The sequence below is a fragment of the Melopsittacus undulatus genome, chromosome 1 (assembly GCF_012275295.1).
Source record: "Melopsittacus undulatus isolate bMelUnd1 chromosome 1, bMelUnd1.mat.Z, whole genome shotgun sequence".
Lineage (NCBI taxonomy): Eukaryota > Metazoa > Chordata > Aves > Psittaciformes > Psittaculidae > Melopsittacus > Melopsittacus undulatus.
The window spans coordinates 138104728-138120098 of NC_047527.1; the positions used below are offsets into that span (position 1 = coordinate 138104728).

At 45.0% G+C, this 15371-nt stretch overlaps 2 protein-coding genes across 4 annotated transcripts in view; both read right to left on the minus strand.

Moving 5' to 3' along the window:
• Positions 1 to 1707: 1707 nt before the first annotated feature.
• Positions 1708 to 5122, minus strand: PRR15 (proline rich 15). Of its 3 annotated transcripts, none has more exons than XM_034069919.1 (2): positions 5022 to 5122; positions 1708 to 4552 (listed from the first exon to the last, which is right to left on the minus strand). In XM_034069919.1, exon 2 carries the CDS (start codon positions 4541 to 4543, stop codon positions 4175 to 4177), a length of 369 nt encoding a protein of 122 aa, XP_033925810.1. In that variant the 5' UTR covers positions 4544 to 4552; positions 5022 to 5122; the 3' UTR covers positions 1708 to 4174. The 3 variants fall into 3 exon arrangements, with proteins under 3 accessions (XP_033925810.1, XP_033925816.1, XP_033925822.1); XM_034069925.1 differs by having other exon boundaries at positions 4990 to 5122; XM_034069931.1 differs by lacking the exon at positions 5022 to 5122 and adding an exon at positions 4870 to 4993.
• A 6977-nt stretch (positions 5123 to 12099) lies between these two features.
• CHN2 (chimerin 2) overlaps positions 12100 to 15371 on the minus strand; it is a 166584-nt gene continuing 163312 nt past the window's right edge. The window contains exon 13 of the mRNA XM_005144437.3: positions 12100 to 13936. Coding sequence (XP_005144494.2) covers positions 13765 to 13936 — 172 coding nt within the window. The 3' untranslated portion in view covers positions 12100 to 13764. The remainder of the gene's footprint in view (positions 13937 to 15371) is intronic.

A 15371-nucleotide genomic window follows, 5' to 3' on the forward strand; every position in this document is an offset into this window, starting at 1 on the left:
CAAGTCAATTTTGTAAGCTGCAGCTGCTAATCAATATGCTTTAGTTGAAGACTACATCCAAATATTGTTTCTTAGAGCTATTTGTGGATTTTAGATGTGTCATCAAGGATAAAACAGATACAAAGAGACTACTTCATTACTTCTGGTGTTTATAAAATTGAGCAACTTTATCCCTTTTGGTTTATTCTGAAATGAAAAATCAGAGCCAGCAGGTCTCTCATCTAACTTACAATAAAAGAGCGATGAAGGTGAAAGGATTGATTTTCAAAATTATGTAATTATATGGTTTCAAATATAATTCTATAGCCAACCCTCTCTCACCCCAGCTTTTTAAAGACATCTTGGCAAACCTGGTATTTTCTTTCTTTTACACTACCAGATAGGATCCCAAAAGGCAACAAAATGAGCTTCCAGTTTGTACCTGCACCTGAAACAGCTTTTCTTCCAATTAAATATGTTTGAATGAGCTAAATTAAACACTGGCTTTAGCATGCAGCATCCAGCTGTGCTGGCTGGGCTAACGCTGGGAGTTCTATCCTTCAGATTGTAGCCCTTGTATGAAGTTATCTTGTTAATGGACAGGTGACTTGAGATGTCAAATATGAGATCATCATTGGTTGCACTACAGTGAAAACAGAATTAAAACCAAAAAGAAATACTTAACCCAGTAGATACCCCTCTGCATTCTTTCAGTTCAGTTTAAGTCATACCCTGACATAACATCTGAGGTTAAAAGTCTTGACGCTTTCAAGGCAGTTATTCCAGCGTTTCCAATTTAGGATCATTTTCTGCAGGTGCTCCCTATAATCTTTGTTGAGGTCCAGACTGACCAGCCTACAATAGCAGGGAATGATTCACCAGGCAGCTAACTAAGAGATTTATATTTAGTTTTGGCAAGAGCAGGAATAAGCAGGCATATACTTCCCAAGTGTATTTGAAAAGTTCACTCTGTTTACTACATGTCTATATTTTTGCCCCAACCCTGCAATCCTTGGTAGTATCTAGAATAATATTAAGAAAATTGCACTACAACTGACATAGCTGAGGTTGAACCTTTTCTGCTTATTTCCATTTATTTTGTCAATATATCACTGCTTGCTTTTCAAAACAAACAGCAACTCCTTCCTCAGCTGTCCTATTTCCTACACTTACCTTGTGGTGCATGATCTTTATAAAGGAGATGAGGAAAGTACCTATATTAATGCCAGGAGGCTTTTAATAATTCAATGCACAGAAGTGCACTATTGTTATAACTGAGCAAGTATTCCCCAACACAAAAGGTTGAATTTTCTCCACTTCTAAGGGTTAAAAAAAAAAAAGTAATTCAGATGTTTCATGAAATGCCACCTTTTTCTGTATCAGCTTAATTCATTTACATGTGTATAGATTAATTAAAGCTTTATCTGATGTCAGACTGAGAAAAAAAAGGGGACTGTTTCTGCACTGCAAGCTGGTTATGGCCAATGGGGCTTCTCACTCCTCACTGGGGTACATGGGTCAGCACTAACCTAAAGATACTGCTGCATGGCCCTTTGCTTGGAGGGTGGGGAAAGTGAGACAAGGCAGTCAGCCCATTTTCTCATGGATCTAGTTTTTCAGTGGCTGCTATCAAATTCATTGAAGCAAGGATTTGACTGAGCAGGAAGATAGAATTACATCTCCTTCCCACAGCTCAAGGTCAGGATAAAGATGGAGGATGGCTGCGAGTCATTTTACGTGCATTTATTGATTTGGTATTCTGACCAAATTTCCAAGCTGAAAGGATTAAGACACAGCGAATAGTCACATATTAACTGGTATTGATATAAAATCTTAACAGCAGGCATCTCAAAAGCATAGCAGACTTCTCAAATAAAACCCGAACTGGGAGGTATCTTGTGCCTTTGGTAAAGACTTGTCACTAATAAACCTGAAATGTTTACAAAGAGCAAATGGATGTTCACTGTAGAAAGAGGTACTCGGAGGTGCAGAAGAGGGGAAACTGTATTTTCACAGTAGTGTAGGATTAAAAATGCAGAAAAGCATCAGCATGAGGTGTGCAAAGCACTAGTCTGCATACTCAGGCTTCTGAAGATCTGACCCACACAGAGCTTGCACCAAACATAGGAGCAAGAAATACACCAGTGCAGTATATGCTTACTTGTTCTTTCATTTTGGACACATATACAACAAAGGTTCTTTGGGCCCTAGAATACATAAACACGGGCAGATTTGGTCACCTGAAATAAATGTTGCCTTCCAAAAGGCAGTATGACAACCCTGGCAGCAAAGCTACCCCTTTCCACCTCCTTTCCCCTAGCCTTGGGCTAGCTGTAGCTGAAGTACAGGCTCTTCTTCATCTCTCCCTCTGTTCCCAGGTTTTAAACTTCCCTCCTCTCTTGCAGCCCTTCATCTGAGGCTGCGTTTGATCCAGCTACTGCTTCTCAACAGAAGGATTTCAGATGCCCCTTGAATGAAGAGGCTCTATGTTAGAAAAGCATCTCCAAGGAGAAACATTCATGAGCTCCCTGCACAACCCCCCAGCTCTTCCCTTGGTCAGCATGCAGTCAGGAACATCAAAAAGGCAGCCCAGACCCAGAATCTTGTAGTTTTACTGAACAAGAAGAACATATGTCCATACATTGGGTAGATAAAACCTTTTATGGAGACAGAATTGATGCTACCGTGCCTCTGTCCTTGGGTTTCAGAGTCTGGAGGAGCAACTGAGTGACAGACCGGTAAGTACCTAAGCCAGCCAGGTTGTGTTTTATCACACAGGAGCTTTCAAAGTCCATTATGTATTATCACACACATTGAATGACGGGGCACTTGCCCAGATTGTCAGTGACTGTTTTACTTGGTATTTTCACCAGGAACTCAGCTCTTGTTTCTTTCAGGTCACTTTTTATTTTTAATTGACCTTGAATCATTAGTTACAGCCAAACAAAATCATAACTGTGTAATATCCGACTCCTAGGAAAAGATTTTCAGTCTCTGCCACTAAGGAATATCTTATCGCACATTAGAAAAGGTCTAAAAATATAAAGTATATTGGGAATGCACTTAAAATAAATAAATCAGTTGTTGCTACATCACCTACTATCCAGAAATGTGTAAATTGCTGAGTGCTTTTAGCAGAGTTTGCTCTGTAAGGCACACCACCAGTACAAATCTGGCTTATAGTTTACTTTGTCCAAAAATCCAGGAGCTGTCAAAAGAAGCAGTCAGTTACCCGAGTTAAAGCTCATTATTTTGCTATAAAAAGAAATCCTGGGAATCTTTAATCTTGCTTCACAAGCCTTGGACATGGTAAACAGTAAAGAACATTTCCAGTGGTGCCCAAGCCTATTTCCACATTAGTACAACCCTACCTGTGCTAGCCTCATCTCCCAAAAGAGAATTTACATTTTATCACACAATTTCTTCATCTTCATTATGCAAAAATCATGTGTTCCCTAGGTAAATAGCATGAATTGCTTGACAACAAACTGCCTCCCTCTGTAACAGAACTATGGGAGACCAGCCTCTGAAAAACCGCTTATCATTACACAGTAAGGAGAGGGAGAATACCAGCACAGTCCTGCTTTCTGCATATTTAAATACAATGCGTGTGGGACATGGGCAATGCAAGCACCTTCCCCTCACAAACCGCTCTTTCGATCCCTACAGGACAAAGAGGATGGGATCCTGGTGTATAAGCGAATGCAGGGCAGGAGCCCACACGGCCCCACCAGAGGTCCTCAGCCCTGAAGTTAAGATAAGAGCACTTTGTTCCCCCTCCTTCGATAAGACAACGTGTGAGATGAGAGCCGTGAGGAGCTGGCTTACAGGCCTGAGGTGTCAGCATGTTGGCTCCTGGCAAGGGCTGAGGGAAGGCAGAGGGACCCCAGCATCGGCCCTGGGATACCACCTTCGAGTCCGCTCACCACAGTGCAGGGAGTGGGGTGTTTATTGGTGTTATTTTAAGACAATCACAGCGTCCCGTCACCTGGGGCTTTGGTCTTGGCGGTGCTGGCGTGACACTGCACGCGATTCACTTGTCTATATGAGGTGCCGGGCTTCCCACAATGTCGGGTCAGGCCGGGGGGCTGCTCCACATTGCCAGTGGGGCCAAGCAAGGCCAACCTGGGCTGTGGGGCAGCCGCGGGCTCCGGGCCCCTGCCCAGTGTCTGCTCCGGGACGAAGCCCTCCTGGGCTACTCGCCCCCTTGGGCGGCATGGCCCGAGGCACCGCCTCCGTCGAACACGTCGGGGCTGTCGGCCAGCAGTGAGGTGCGCACCTTCCGCCTCTCCTTGAAGCGGCCCGAGTGCGAGACGCGGAGGCTCCGCCGGTTGCCGCCGGCCGCCGCCGCGGCCTCGCCGCTGCCGAACGGGACCGACTGCTCCTCCCGGCCGCCGGGGTTAGGGGGTTCGGCGGGGGCCTCGCTGGCGGCGGCGGGGGGCGGCGGAGCGGCCGCCGCTTCCTTGTGCTTCTTCTTGCTGGTCAGCGACTTCCACCAGGGCCCCGCCGAGCCGCCCTTGACGCCGGCGCGGGGGGCGGCGGTGGCCGCGGCGCTGTCCGCCATCTCGGGCTCCTGCAGGGAGGAAGAGGGCGAGGGCGGCTGGCAGCCGGGCACACCGCGCACCGGGCCCCTCCGCCGCCGCTGCCCAGCGCGGAGAGGCGGGCAACGCTTCCGGGGGAGGCGCGGGTCTGGCACCGGCAGCCGGATGGGGGATGTCGGCTGTGCCCCCGGCCGAGCCCCGGTGCGGGGTCTGAAGCGCTGCCCGCTTCCCTGTGCACGGCACACAGTTAAATCAAGCCCAGGAGCCGAGCCGCGGGACACGCTCCCTGCGATCACACCCCACCCCCCCACCCCCCCCAGCCCCAGGAGTGGACCCCGAAGTCCGGTACCTTGGGGCTGCTGCCTCCCGCCGGGAGCCCGTTTACCTCCTGCGATGGGGCCTCGCTCCCTCCCGCCCTCCTTTCCTCCCACCGGTTCCCGACGCAACAGGTTCAGGAGGCAGCACTGACCTGCCCGCCGCCTGCCCCAGCGCTCTCCTTACCCCCGGCGAGGAGCGGCCGCCCCTACAACTCCATTGCCACGGCCGGGAAGGAGGCAAGAGGCCGGCGGCAGCGGCGGCTCTGCGGCCACGGCAGGTGTCGGCCGGCCCCCGGCTCGCCCCTATGGGCGGGGCGGCGGCGGGGCCGGCCCCGGTTCCCGGGCAGCTCCCGCTCACCTGCGCGGCGCCGCCGGGGCTGGGCGGGGCTGCGGGAGGGCATCGGTTTAGGGTTGACGGGGTCTTAGTGCGGGTGCGGGCATAGTGAAACCTCCGGGTGAGCAGCGGTTGTGGGGGGGTCAGCCTGCGTGGGTGACACGGTAACACCTTCTGTGCATGCACACAGCGGGTGTGCACCGCGGAGGGCTTCACAGCATTAGAGAAGATAGAATTGTATTCAATAGCCTCTGTGGAAAAACCAAAAGGAATGTAGCTAACCCGCTAAGAGAGGCAGTGCCATCTCATATCTTCACTTGAACTGTCTTAAAATTGGGATTTGAATTTCTGTATGGTGATAGATTGGGAGCAGCCCTGCGGAGAAGGACTTGGTGGTGTTGTTGAATGGAAACTCAACATGAGCTGGCTTCAGTGTGCGCTCACAGCCCAGAACGCCAACCATATTCTGGGCTGCACCAAAAGGAGCATGACCAGCAGGCTGAAGGAGGTGATTCTGCCCCTCTACTCTGCTCTCATGAGACCTCACTTGGAGTATTGTGTGCAGTTCTGGTGTCCTCAACATAAAAAGGACATGGAACTGCTGGAACAAGTCCAGAGGAGGCCACGAGGATGATGAGGGGACTGGAGCACCTCCCATATGAAGACAGGCTGAGAAAGTTGGGGCTGTTCAGCCTGGAGAAGAGAAGGCTTCAGGGAGACCTTATAACAGTCTGCCAGTACCTAAAGGGAGTCTATAAGAAATCTGGAGAAGGTTTTTTACAAGGGCACGTAGTGACAGGACAAGGGCGAACAGCTTTAAACTGAAAGAGAGGAGATTTAGATCAGATAGTAGGAAGAAATTCTCCACTGTGTGGGTGCTGAGGCCCTGGCATAGGTTGCCCAGAGAAGCTGTGGCTGCTCCGTCCCTGTCTATGCTCAAGGCTAGGTTGGATGGGGCTTTGAGCAACCTGGTCTATCGGGCATTGGCAGAGGCATTGAACTAGATGATCTTTAAGGTCTCTTCCAACCCAACCCATTCTATGGTTCTATGATTCTATGATATGGCCATACAAATGTTTTTACCTTTTTTTATTTATCCAGAAAGGAGAAGGAAGATTTGCTTGTACCACACCATGTGTTAGAAATGGTGACTTGTTCTTTGGAAAACTCTGCCCTGTAACACACATTTGATGCCTAACACCCCTCCCATGACCCACACTGTTACTCAAGGATGTCTATGATCATGTACAGGAGTTTGTGAAAGCAGTGGTATTTCACCTTCATTGTCTGCAGATCACCTGCTACTTGCAGCTTCTCTGAATAGCCCATAAAGATGTATACAAATTGGTGACTGCAGGCTACTGAGGGAGAGGAGCCTCGGGTGTGCACTTACATTACTCTCTAGATTGCTCTCTTCATACCCAAAGGCTTTTGGATATGGATGCACACACCACTTGAAAGTGCTCTGAACTGTCTATTATACTAATATCAGCAGCAAAAAATCTGTCCTATGGAATAAAACAGTAACTTCCAGCGAGAAAAGACAGCCTTTACATTCCCTCCTAACACATATGCAACTAACATTTTCTAAGATGAGTAGAACCAGGACATTGGGCTTTTGTGACCTAAGGACAGTAACAGATCATAAGGTCAAGTTTCCCCTACTGAATATGAGCTACTCCTTTGCTATTTATTTGTACCTGTAGAGAAAGAGAGCACCAGTATCTCTCCTCATCTTGTGTCCCAGGGGACTGCATAGGAAAAAGGGAATTTACGGAGAAATAAAGGTAATTATTATTTTTAAATGACTTTTTCACAATGTTATTTTTTGACATTTATAGCTTCCATTCTGGTTACAAGCTTACACAGAACATTTGCTACTGTATTACTTGTATATATTATTTTGATAACCATGGACCTGACCTTAGCTCACATAAAGCCAGACTTACACCAAATTGGTGCGTTTTTTCCCAGTCAAGCCTGTTTCAAAGAGTCTCCCAGTGAAAGAGGTTTGTCCTTTTTGAGACTGCTGAAAAGAGACAGGCAGGTTGGAAAGCTTTGTAAGAGACGTGTGTGTGGGAGGGTGCTGCCTGTGTGTGTATGTGGTGGTGCAGAAGGACAACAAAACCTGCTCTGCATTTCAAAGTCACTGCTGGGTATCAGTCACAACATGCTGTTCCGCAAGATTGTCACTAAGGTTAGTGTTTATATGAAAACAGCTCTGACAGTGAAAATGTATGTCCTGCCCTTTTCTTGCTGCAACAGAACTCACTGCGTTCCTTCACTAGGCATAAATTTACAGTGCTGATATAAAAAGGGAGGTAAAACAATCCACTCTTTTCAATGCATGGAAGTCAGCTACTATACTCATTAATAAAATTGGTCCTCTACCATGGTATCTGAAGATAAAACTAAGGTCCTGTTCCTACAGCAGAAAAGAATATGGGTATTTGTGGCTGTTGACACCAGTACCCTTCCTTCCTAGCTCTGCAGGCCCTGCAAAAAACCCCAATTCATCCAATATTCATACTTCTGAGCAGAGAACCCACACACTGAATAGGGAGATGGAGTTGATCATTACTGAGACCAGCACGCTGTAGTTTTTGCAACTTCAGTAACAACTCGATTCTTTAGGCTTTAGATTTCCAAAGTCTGTCCATGATCCCTATCCTAACTGTGAAGCTAATGTCTGTAAGAACAGAAAACCCCACTATATATTAACTGTCCTGTACTGACACTGACCCTCCTAATACTGAGGACTCGGCAGCATGCAGTAATAGCACAGGTTCCTCAGTATTTAGGTACTTAACCTGTTACCTTGTTATGCATACTTATGGAACCCCAATCTCTTAATGTTCTTGGGCAGCAACACGTGGTAAATAATATGGATCTTCATGCACATTGGTCATATCCATGCCTGCTGTACAGTAGAACAGAAAATAAGGTATTGCCAAATATTACCAGCAGCAATTTATGTTTTTCAGTATCTACAGTTTAAAATCCTGGAGCCAACCCTACTCCTCATTCTAACCTTTGTATTAATAACAGGTGGCTCATGCTTTCAAGGAAGAGAGAATACTCTGACCCTCACCTCTTCAGGCCCTGCAGAGCTTTGATGAGCTTGGATCCTGCTATCCCCAAGTCTACTGCAAACTGAACCCTGACGGGTTATAAGTGAACTGAACTGGTTATAAGTAGCATATATAGCACTTATAACCAGCTGCTCATTTCTGTTGTAGCTTATAAAGCACTGGCTCCAGCTGGCACAAGCTTTCTTCCTACCTGTAGCCTTTACAACATCCTGCAATAATCCAGAGCCTTGAGGCTTTGAACTCCCAGTCCTGGCTCCAGCTGTAGCATCAGCATAATTATATCCAGAATACCATGCCTTCAGAGAAAGATAATGTAAAGTATGGCCCCCGTGCAAGATCCATTGATGTCCTGAATCTGCAGGCCCCAGAGCATTCAGCTATAATCATAGTTCCCTAAGGTTCAGATTTCTGAATCTTAGCCATGATCTTTAATCAAGGAATTAACCTCTACAGCTAAAGAGCATAAAATGGAGATAAGATTGAGAGCATCAATACATGAGCCCCACAGTCTCTTCATTGCCTTTAGATAGCTATAGGGGATATAGCAATATAATTCTGCTTTGAAGATCCAGTTAGATGGCATTCTTCTCCTTGTGTGTTTGTGAATTACCTTCCTACTCAGAGTTTTCATCAGTTCTTGGTTATTGGCAGGGGGTCTGTCAGCACTCGAATCATCCTCCCTTTTCTGCAGATTTTGACTCTGTGCTTGTCAATAAAGAAATAAAAGGGAGCTGTGCCTGTTCAGCCTTGAGAAGAGAGTGGGATCTGGTCAATGTGTGTAAGTATCTGATGGGAGGGTGTCAAAAGGATGAGGCCAGATTCTTCTCGGTGATGCCAAGTGACAGCACAAGGATCAACAGGCGTGGACTAAAACACAGGAAGTTCCACCTGAACATAAGGAGGAACTTCTTTACCATGCAGGTGATGGAGCATTGGAATAGATGTGGCCACACAGGTTCATGTGTAGAGCAAGATTTGGGGAAAATGATGTACTCTCTCCAGCATCAAGGGAAAATGATGTAGCTTCTCCAGCTGCTGACACTCTGGGCAGCTTGAACAGCTGAAATGCCCACTTGTGGACCTTTCTGTGAGCCTTTCTCCCAGCCCCATTACCTTTTCTGCCCCCTCTGGCCCCAGCCACTAGCAGGAGCAGCAGGCTGCCCTTGCCCTCTGTACTCTGCATGTGGGAGCGTGATGCTGGCAGCAGCTGAAGGTAGAGCAGGAGAGGCTGTCTGGTGTCTCCATCTCCAGGTGGGAGGGACAGGGAGCGAGCAGCAGCCTAGATAGGTTAGGAAAACGCTCTCCCTCTGGGTATGAGTGCAGGCAGGGCCCTGTGCAAACACAGTTAATCATCTCACAGTGTCTCATTTGTACTACACTGTGCAGTGTTTGAGCTTATCATAAAAGATACAGCTGTTCCATGTAGTCTGCAAACAACTGTTAGTACTTATCTTCACTTTCACCTCCTCACAGTGTGACTTTAAGCCTTCCTTCCCCCCAGCTGTTTACTCCCACCAATTCTCCAAGGTCTCACTAAAACCAGAGTTTTACCCAAGACTACACACACAGTCGCTCCTGTATCCTAAATTTGACAGTAATGCCTAGCTCAAGTCTTTCAAGCACCTTGTTTCAGAAGAGATCCCAAACCTGATACATTCCTCCCCAGAGTCTCAGGTGAAGTGCCCCTGCAGCCCTGTCTCCTTCATTAAGCATGAACATTGTGTGAGCTTTGAGCCTGTTAAGTGTATAGCAAAGTGTAGTCTTACCTTTTGCTTAGAAATAAAATGAATGTAGTACCAGTTCACCCAGTTTTATGCTCTATTAGACCCATTGTGCAGCTTAATCTGACAGCAGCTTGCAGAATGGTGAGTTGAGAGCAAAGCTCTGCTTTGTAGCTTCATTTTTAAGACGTCTTCCTGAGGAAACAGTATCTGCACTTACACTCTGTGTTTCTCTTGTTTTGCAAATTCTTCTTCCTCAGAAACTTCTACATCCTTGTCTAATTCTAATGCCATTTGATAGCAGGAGAGAGATCATTAAGTTTCACAACACTGGTCTCTGGGTAGAGGAGCCCCAAATTGGTGTCTCAGTTAGGGAAACCCTTCAACAGTTAGTTCCCTGTTTGGTTTTGTGCCAGCTGCCTTTTCAGTACACTTTGGAGTCAGACAGAGCACATGCTGCCTTGTCTCCACTGTGGTGTTCTCAGGAAACAATTCCTTCACTCAGCTGCCCTGGAAGGTTTGAAATATTTAAACCTGACAGCAATGAGTCTTGCAAAAGCAGGTATAAAGAAGAGATTTCTGCTGTTCCTCAGCACTCAGGCAGATTACCACCTTACAAACCATTAATGTCAGGGCATATTTTAGTAATTGTGGCTAAGACACCTCTGCTTTATGGGGGTCAAGTTGTCTCACCCCACAGTTCCAAGGATGAGCTGTAAGGGGGTGCAGAGTTGCCTCCATCACATCAGAAGATGGAGCTAGGTGAATAGCAGGTGGGATCCATGGGTGGATGCCTGCAGTAGGGCACTGCTGCTGCACACACAGCACTCTACCAAAGGACTTCTCCAGTACCTGGAGTGGAAGAAGGTTACTGCTCAACACTGGGCTGCAGGCAGGCTCCAGTACAGTCAGAAGCAGGTATTTCATCTGCTTCCAGAGGAGCAGAGCTGCTTCCACTCAAGATGAAATGACCTAGCAGGGAAGTTACATCAGCTTGAACAAAGCCTCATGGAGCATCTCCCAGATTACTCTTACTACTCTCTCGTAGTGCCTCATGTAAGAGAAGTTATGCTCTTACTGAATGCTTTGAAGCAAAGGAAAAGTTTTGGTGTAATCCATTTCTTTTCCTGTGTACTGGAGTATAGGCTTCCATAAATATCCTTTTTCTTATTTTTTAGCAGTAAGTTTTACATAAGTAAGTGTGCTGCCTTTTTATTTCCCTGAATGGTGGATCTGGAACAGAGACAATCCGATCTCAGAGGTCCTGCTTGGCCTCAGGCGCAGCAGTGATGGCTACAGCAAGTCTGACAAGAGATGGAGCGTGAGCACAAGGTGGCACTAATGAGGTATGGAGGGGACAAGGTCCCTTCACCTCCATGCTCACTCAGTATGCTGCTGAGGATGCTGGAGACTGTTAAATCAGTTCGCCAACACAAACATGAACAATTCATGAGATATTTGTGTTTTACGATGCATAATCATACCTTTCCCTTTGTCCAACAGATTAGAATGTCTGCTCTCTGAAGACACTAAGCATGGGTATTTTTAAACACACAGGTTTGTACTGTCACTGAATCCTTAGGAAGAGATGTGTGTGAAAGACCCCAGATGGTGAGATATTTCAAAGCTACCAGTATGCTTATAGTAGAGGGAAAGGGAGAAGCAGAATGGCTTGCCTGTCTTCCTACAAAAAATAAATAAAAGGGTTCTAAAATACTACTCCTGCCTTAAAAAAACCCAACTCATTACTGAACTGACAAGAAAAAATAAAGAAAATCATTGGTAATTCAATAAATATTGAACACAAACATTTGTGTTCAAGGGAGTGGAAAAGTGCTCCGATGGCATTTTTGGGTATTGGTTGGATTGATACTGTGATCCATTGCTCACTTGAAGTTTTACACAGAGGTGTTTCAGGACGGTCGCACAAAACAAATGTGTGCACAGGCTTGGCTGTGGTAGTGTGGGCATCCAAGTGCCAGTCTGGAACTGCTGACATTCAGTAAAACTGCTCTAAGTTTTCCCAGTAGGAAAGTTCCCAGCAATGTCAGGATCGTAATTAGCGATTGATTTTCATCTGGCAGCTTGCCATCTGGTCAGAGCGACAGACACCAGAACTCTTTAACACATTTAATGGGATTTCTCCTTCCATTTACACTATCATAAATTACAAAGCATATTTCACTTCACAAAATAAAACCATTTCCAGATCATTTTTATGACAGTATTAAGTAGTACATAACCTACAACAAATAGTCCTGTACAGGGCAGGAGGATCTATGGAAGTATTGGGAACTCAGACTATTTAGCATTTGCTCTGCAATCTGGGTTAATCTATCTAGCCCTTAGTTATTTCTCTAGGAGACAACAAGTTTACAGCCATACCCTCCACCTCCCTTCATTATCATAGTTACACGTATTTTTCAATTTGAATAGAAACATGTGCTCCCTGAAATAATTCAGGAAATGGCATCACTGAGTTACCAAGCCTATGATACAAATGATCAAGATGAAGGGTTATTAGGTATTTTTTTGTACTGAAAATTGAGTTTGGTAGTAAAGTATATGTGGGTTTTCTATGCTTGCAGAAAAATCTCATGCTGAGAAAGAGTTGTAACATTAGGAATAAGTTGCAGTTAGACTATGAACTCCATAGGTCAACGTGTGAGGGGCAAAAAATAGTGAAATTTGGTAATAATTAAATTTACCAAACCCCACATTTCCTACTTTTTTCTTTCTTTTTTTTTTTTTTTAAACAAACCATTGGGAAACACATTCAAGATAAATACCTACATTTTTAGCAGATTTACTGTACATTTATAAATACAGAAACATGACAAAACAGAACTCACTTTTTACAGAAAAACCAAATCCTTCATATTGAACCCAAAAAAGTGCTAACTTTTCAACAAGGCCAGAAAATATCCAGTGTCCCAGCATCACTTAATATTTCTGTAATCCAAGAAAAATCTGGTGTGTGAAACTCATTCTACCACCAGGATTTTTCAGAAATTCTCAATACTGTATTTTACGTGGGAGTTAAAAAAAGAAAGGAGAAAAAATACTGTGTTTTGGGAAACAGCAAATGACTAAAAATGTACAGTCTTAGGATGCTAGTGTCTAAATGCAAAGAAACTTAAGGAAAGCTGGAGTACACACAAGAGAACAAAAAACTCGTAATACAAGAGGTATGTCAGGATAATACTGCAATAGTAGTAATTGTTTTCATTATATCATAGCAAAAATGCAAGAAAAATTATGTGGAAAATAACCAATGCACCGCATTGATTTATAGTTTGCTAAAATAAAATGCTGTTTTTTCAGCTAGGTAAAGTAAAAATATCTTTATAATATAGGTTCTGTTTCACAATTGACATATATAATTATGTCTCGTGGAAAGGGAAATGTATAGGCGCATACAAGTAACACTGATTAAGTACCTTTTTGCTTCTCTAGCCATATTAAAATACGTTTTGTGTTTCTTAATAAGTTAACAATAAAATTGTTTGCAACTTCTCAAAACAAATATACATCTGAGGCAAGGCAAAAGATACAAGGTAAGAGGATTTTTTCTGACCTTTTTTTTCCCTTCTACAAAGAGGCATATGTCTATGAGACATAGGCTTTCCCTAACCATTTTGGCATCCATCTGCAACTTTGCAGAAATTGAAGTGCTGTCAAGGAACTTTTTCCTTTCTGTTTAAAAAAATTTAAAGAAATGTTTCTCCTTCAAACGAATTGTTTTAAACCAAGTGGCTTTGAAGATTTGCCTCTCCCTGTCTAAAAGAGAACATCTTCATTTTCTATTAAGATCTGCACAATTAACTTCTGGTACCGCATGTCATTCAGCGTCGCAAGGGTACTGTCCTCTGGAGGTCTCATTAAAGTAGGCCCAAACACTATTCCCAGGTTTTCAGCATTCATAAAATTATCCTTTTCATGCAAGGTAACCCTAAAATACAAGGGGAAAAAAGGAAAGGTAATTAGCTGTTTACTTCCAGAAGAGAAAGATATACTCATCTTAATGTGCAGTCCTGCTTCACATCAAGCATTGGTAGATAAGGACATTTTTCAGTAACAGTTTTTACTTTTGCTCATTATAGTAACTGTTCCACAGCAAGTCCAATACAGCTATGGTGGAGCTGAGATTTCCAGTGCCTTTAAATTTCCCTCATGTGACTCTTAAGTGATTTTTCCATGATTAGGGTATAAGAATTAGTGGCAATTGCTTTTTTGGAAAGCATAATAATGATTTAAATTATAATGTGTGAAGCAGTCCCCTATGCTACAGGGACTACAGCTCTCTGGCACTTTGTGCTTGGTGTGCATCACACCAGAGGAGTGGGTGGGCTTCCCAAATATGAACCCAGATTTTATATTGATTACCAATGCCCCCGTGCTCCCAGACATGCTTTCAGCATGCAGGAACCTACCCCTTCCCACATTTCTGCTTTGCCTCAGGCCAACTAACAGCTGAGTTATACTTGTTATACTTTAGGAGCAGGCTCAGTCCTGGAGCAGCTTGGAGAGGGGGCTTGCTGAAGTCAGGCTGCTAAAAATGCCATCTATCCTTGACAGAAAAAAGAAGCACTTCTAGGAAGGAACCCAGGCAGTTTTGTTCACTGACATGGGTCATACAATGTAAGAATACAGGAATAGGTAAACTATGTGTGACTGGAGCAGAGACCACCAAGGACTGCCAAGCTGCAGAGAATTCAGCCCTGCTGGAAAGTGTGCTCAAGGTTTTCCTCCAGGTAACAGAGCTGGGCCACATCAGTGTTGTCCCAGCAAGCCTTTGGCATTCAAATTTGGTTCTGAGAGTGCTTTTGCACTGCAGTGTAGACACAGCCACAGTCCCTTGAATGGTCACTGGTCCTCCTGGACCAGATACTTGCTATTACTAAGTCCAGCATAAATTCTCTGTGGAACTCCTCTGCCAGGGTGGACCACTTCTGGTACTGGAGCCAGCTCTTCTAGGAACAGCTGATACTGCCCCGGCCATAGCAATTCCAAGCTGGGCAGCAGTGGTTTCACTCATGCCATAAGGGGATGAACAGGCTGAAACCAGAAGTAATCCAGTCTTCCCTTGATTGCACGGTCTTTAGATGACTAGGTCCTGCTCCTACTATTGGCTTTCTGCAAGGAGTGACTCTGTCACAGAAAAACCCTGCTCCTCTTTGCCTTCAGGACAGAAGTGCATTAATGCCCCTACTCACAGATGCATCCTAATCTAGCACAGATGCATTGTCTGGGCTTTGCAAGCAGAAAAGACAAACCATGGCTGCCACCTCTGTGCAAGTGTATGTGTAACATTCTGCTTTCTGTCTGTGGATGTATGCAGCACAGATGTTGAACAGCTATTCAGTGCCACATACATCTTCCTAGGA

What these genes read in the sequence shown, in the direction of transcription:
- PRR15 (XM_034069919.1), bottom strand. Translation starts at nt 4,543, where the DNA reads ATGGCGGACAGCGCCGCGGCCACCGCCGCCCCCCGCGCCGGCGTCAAG.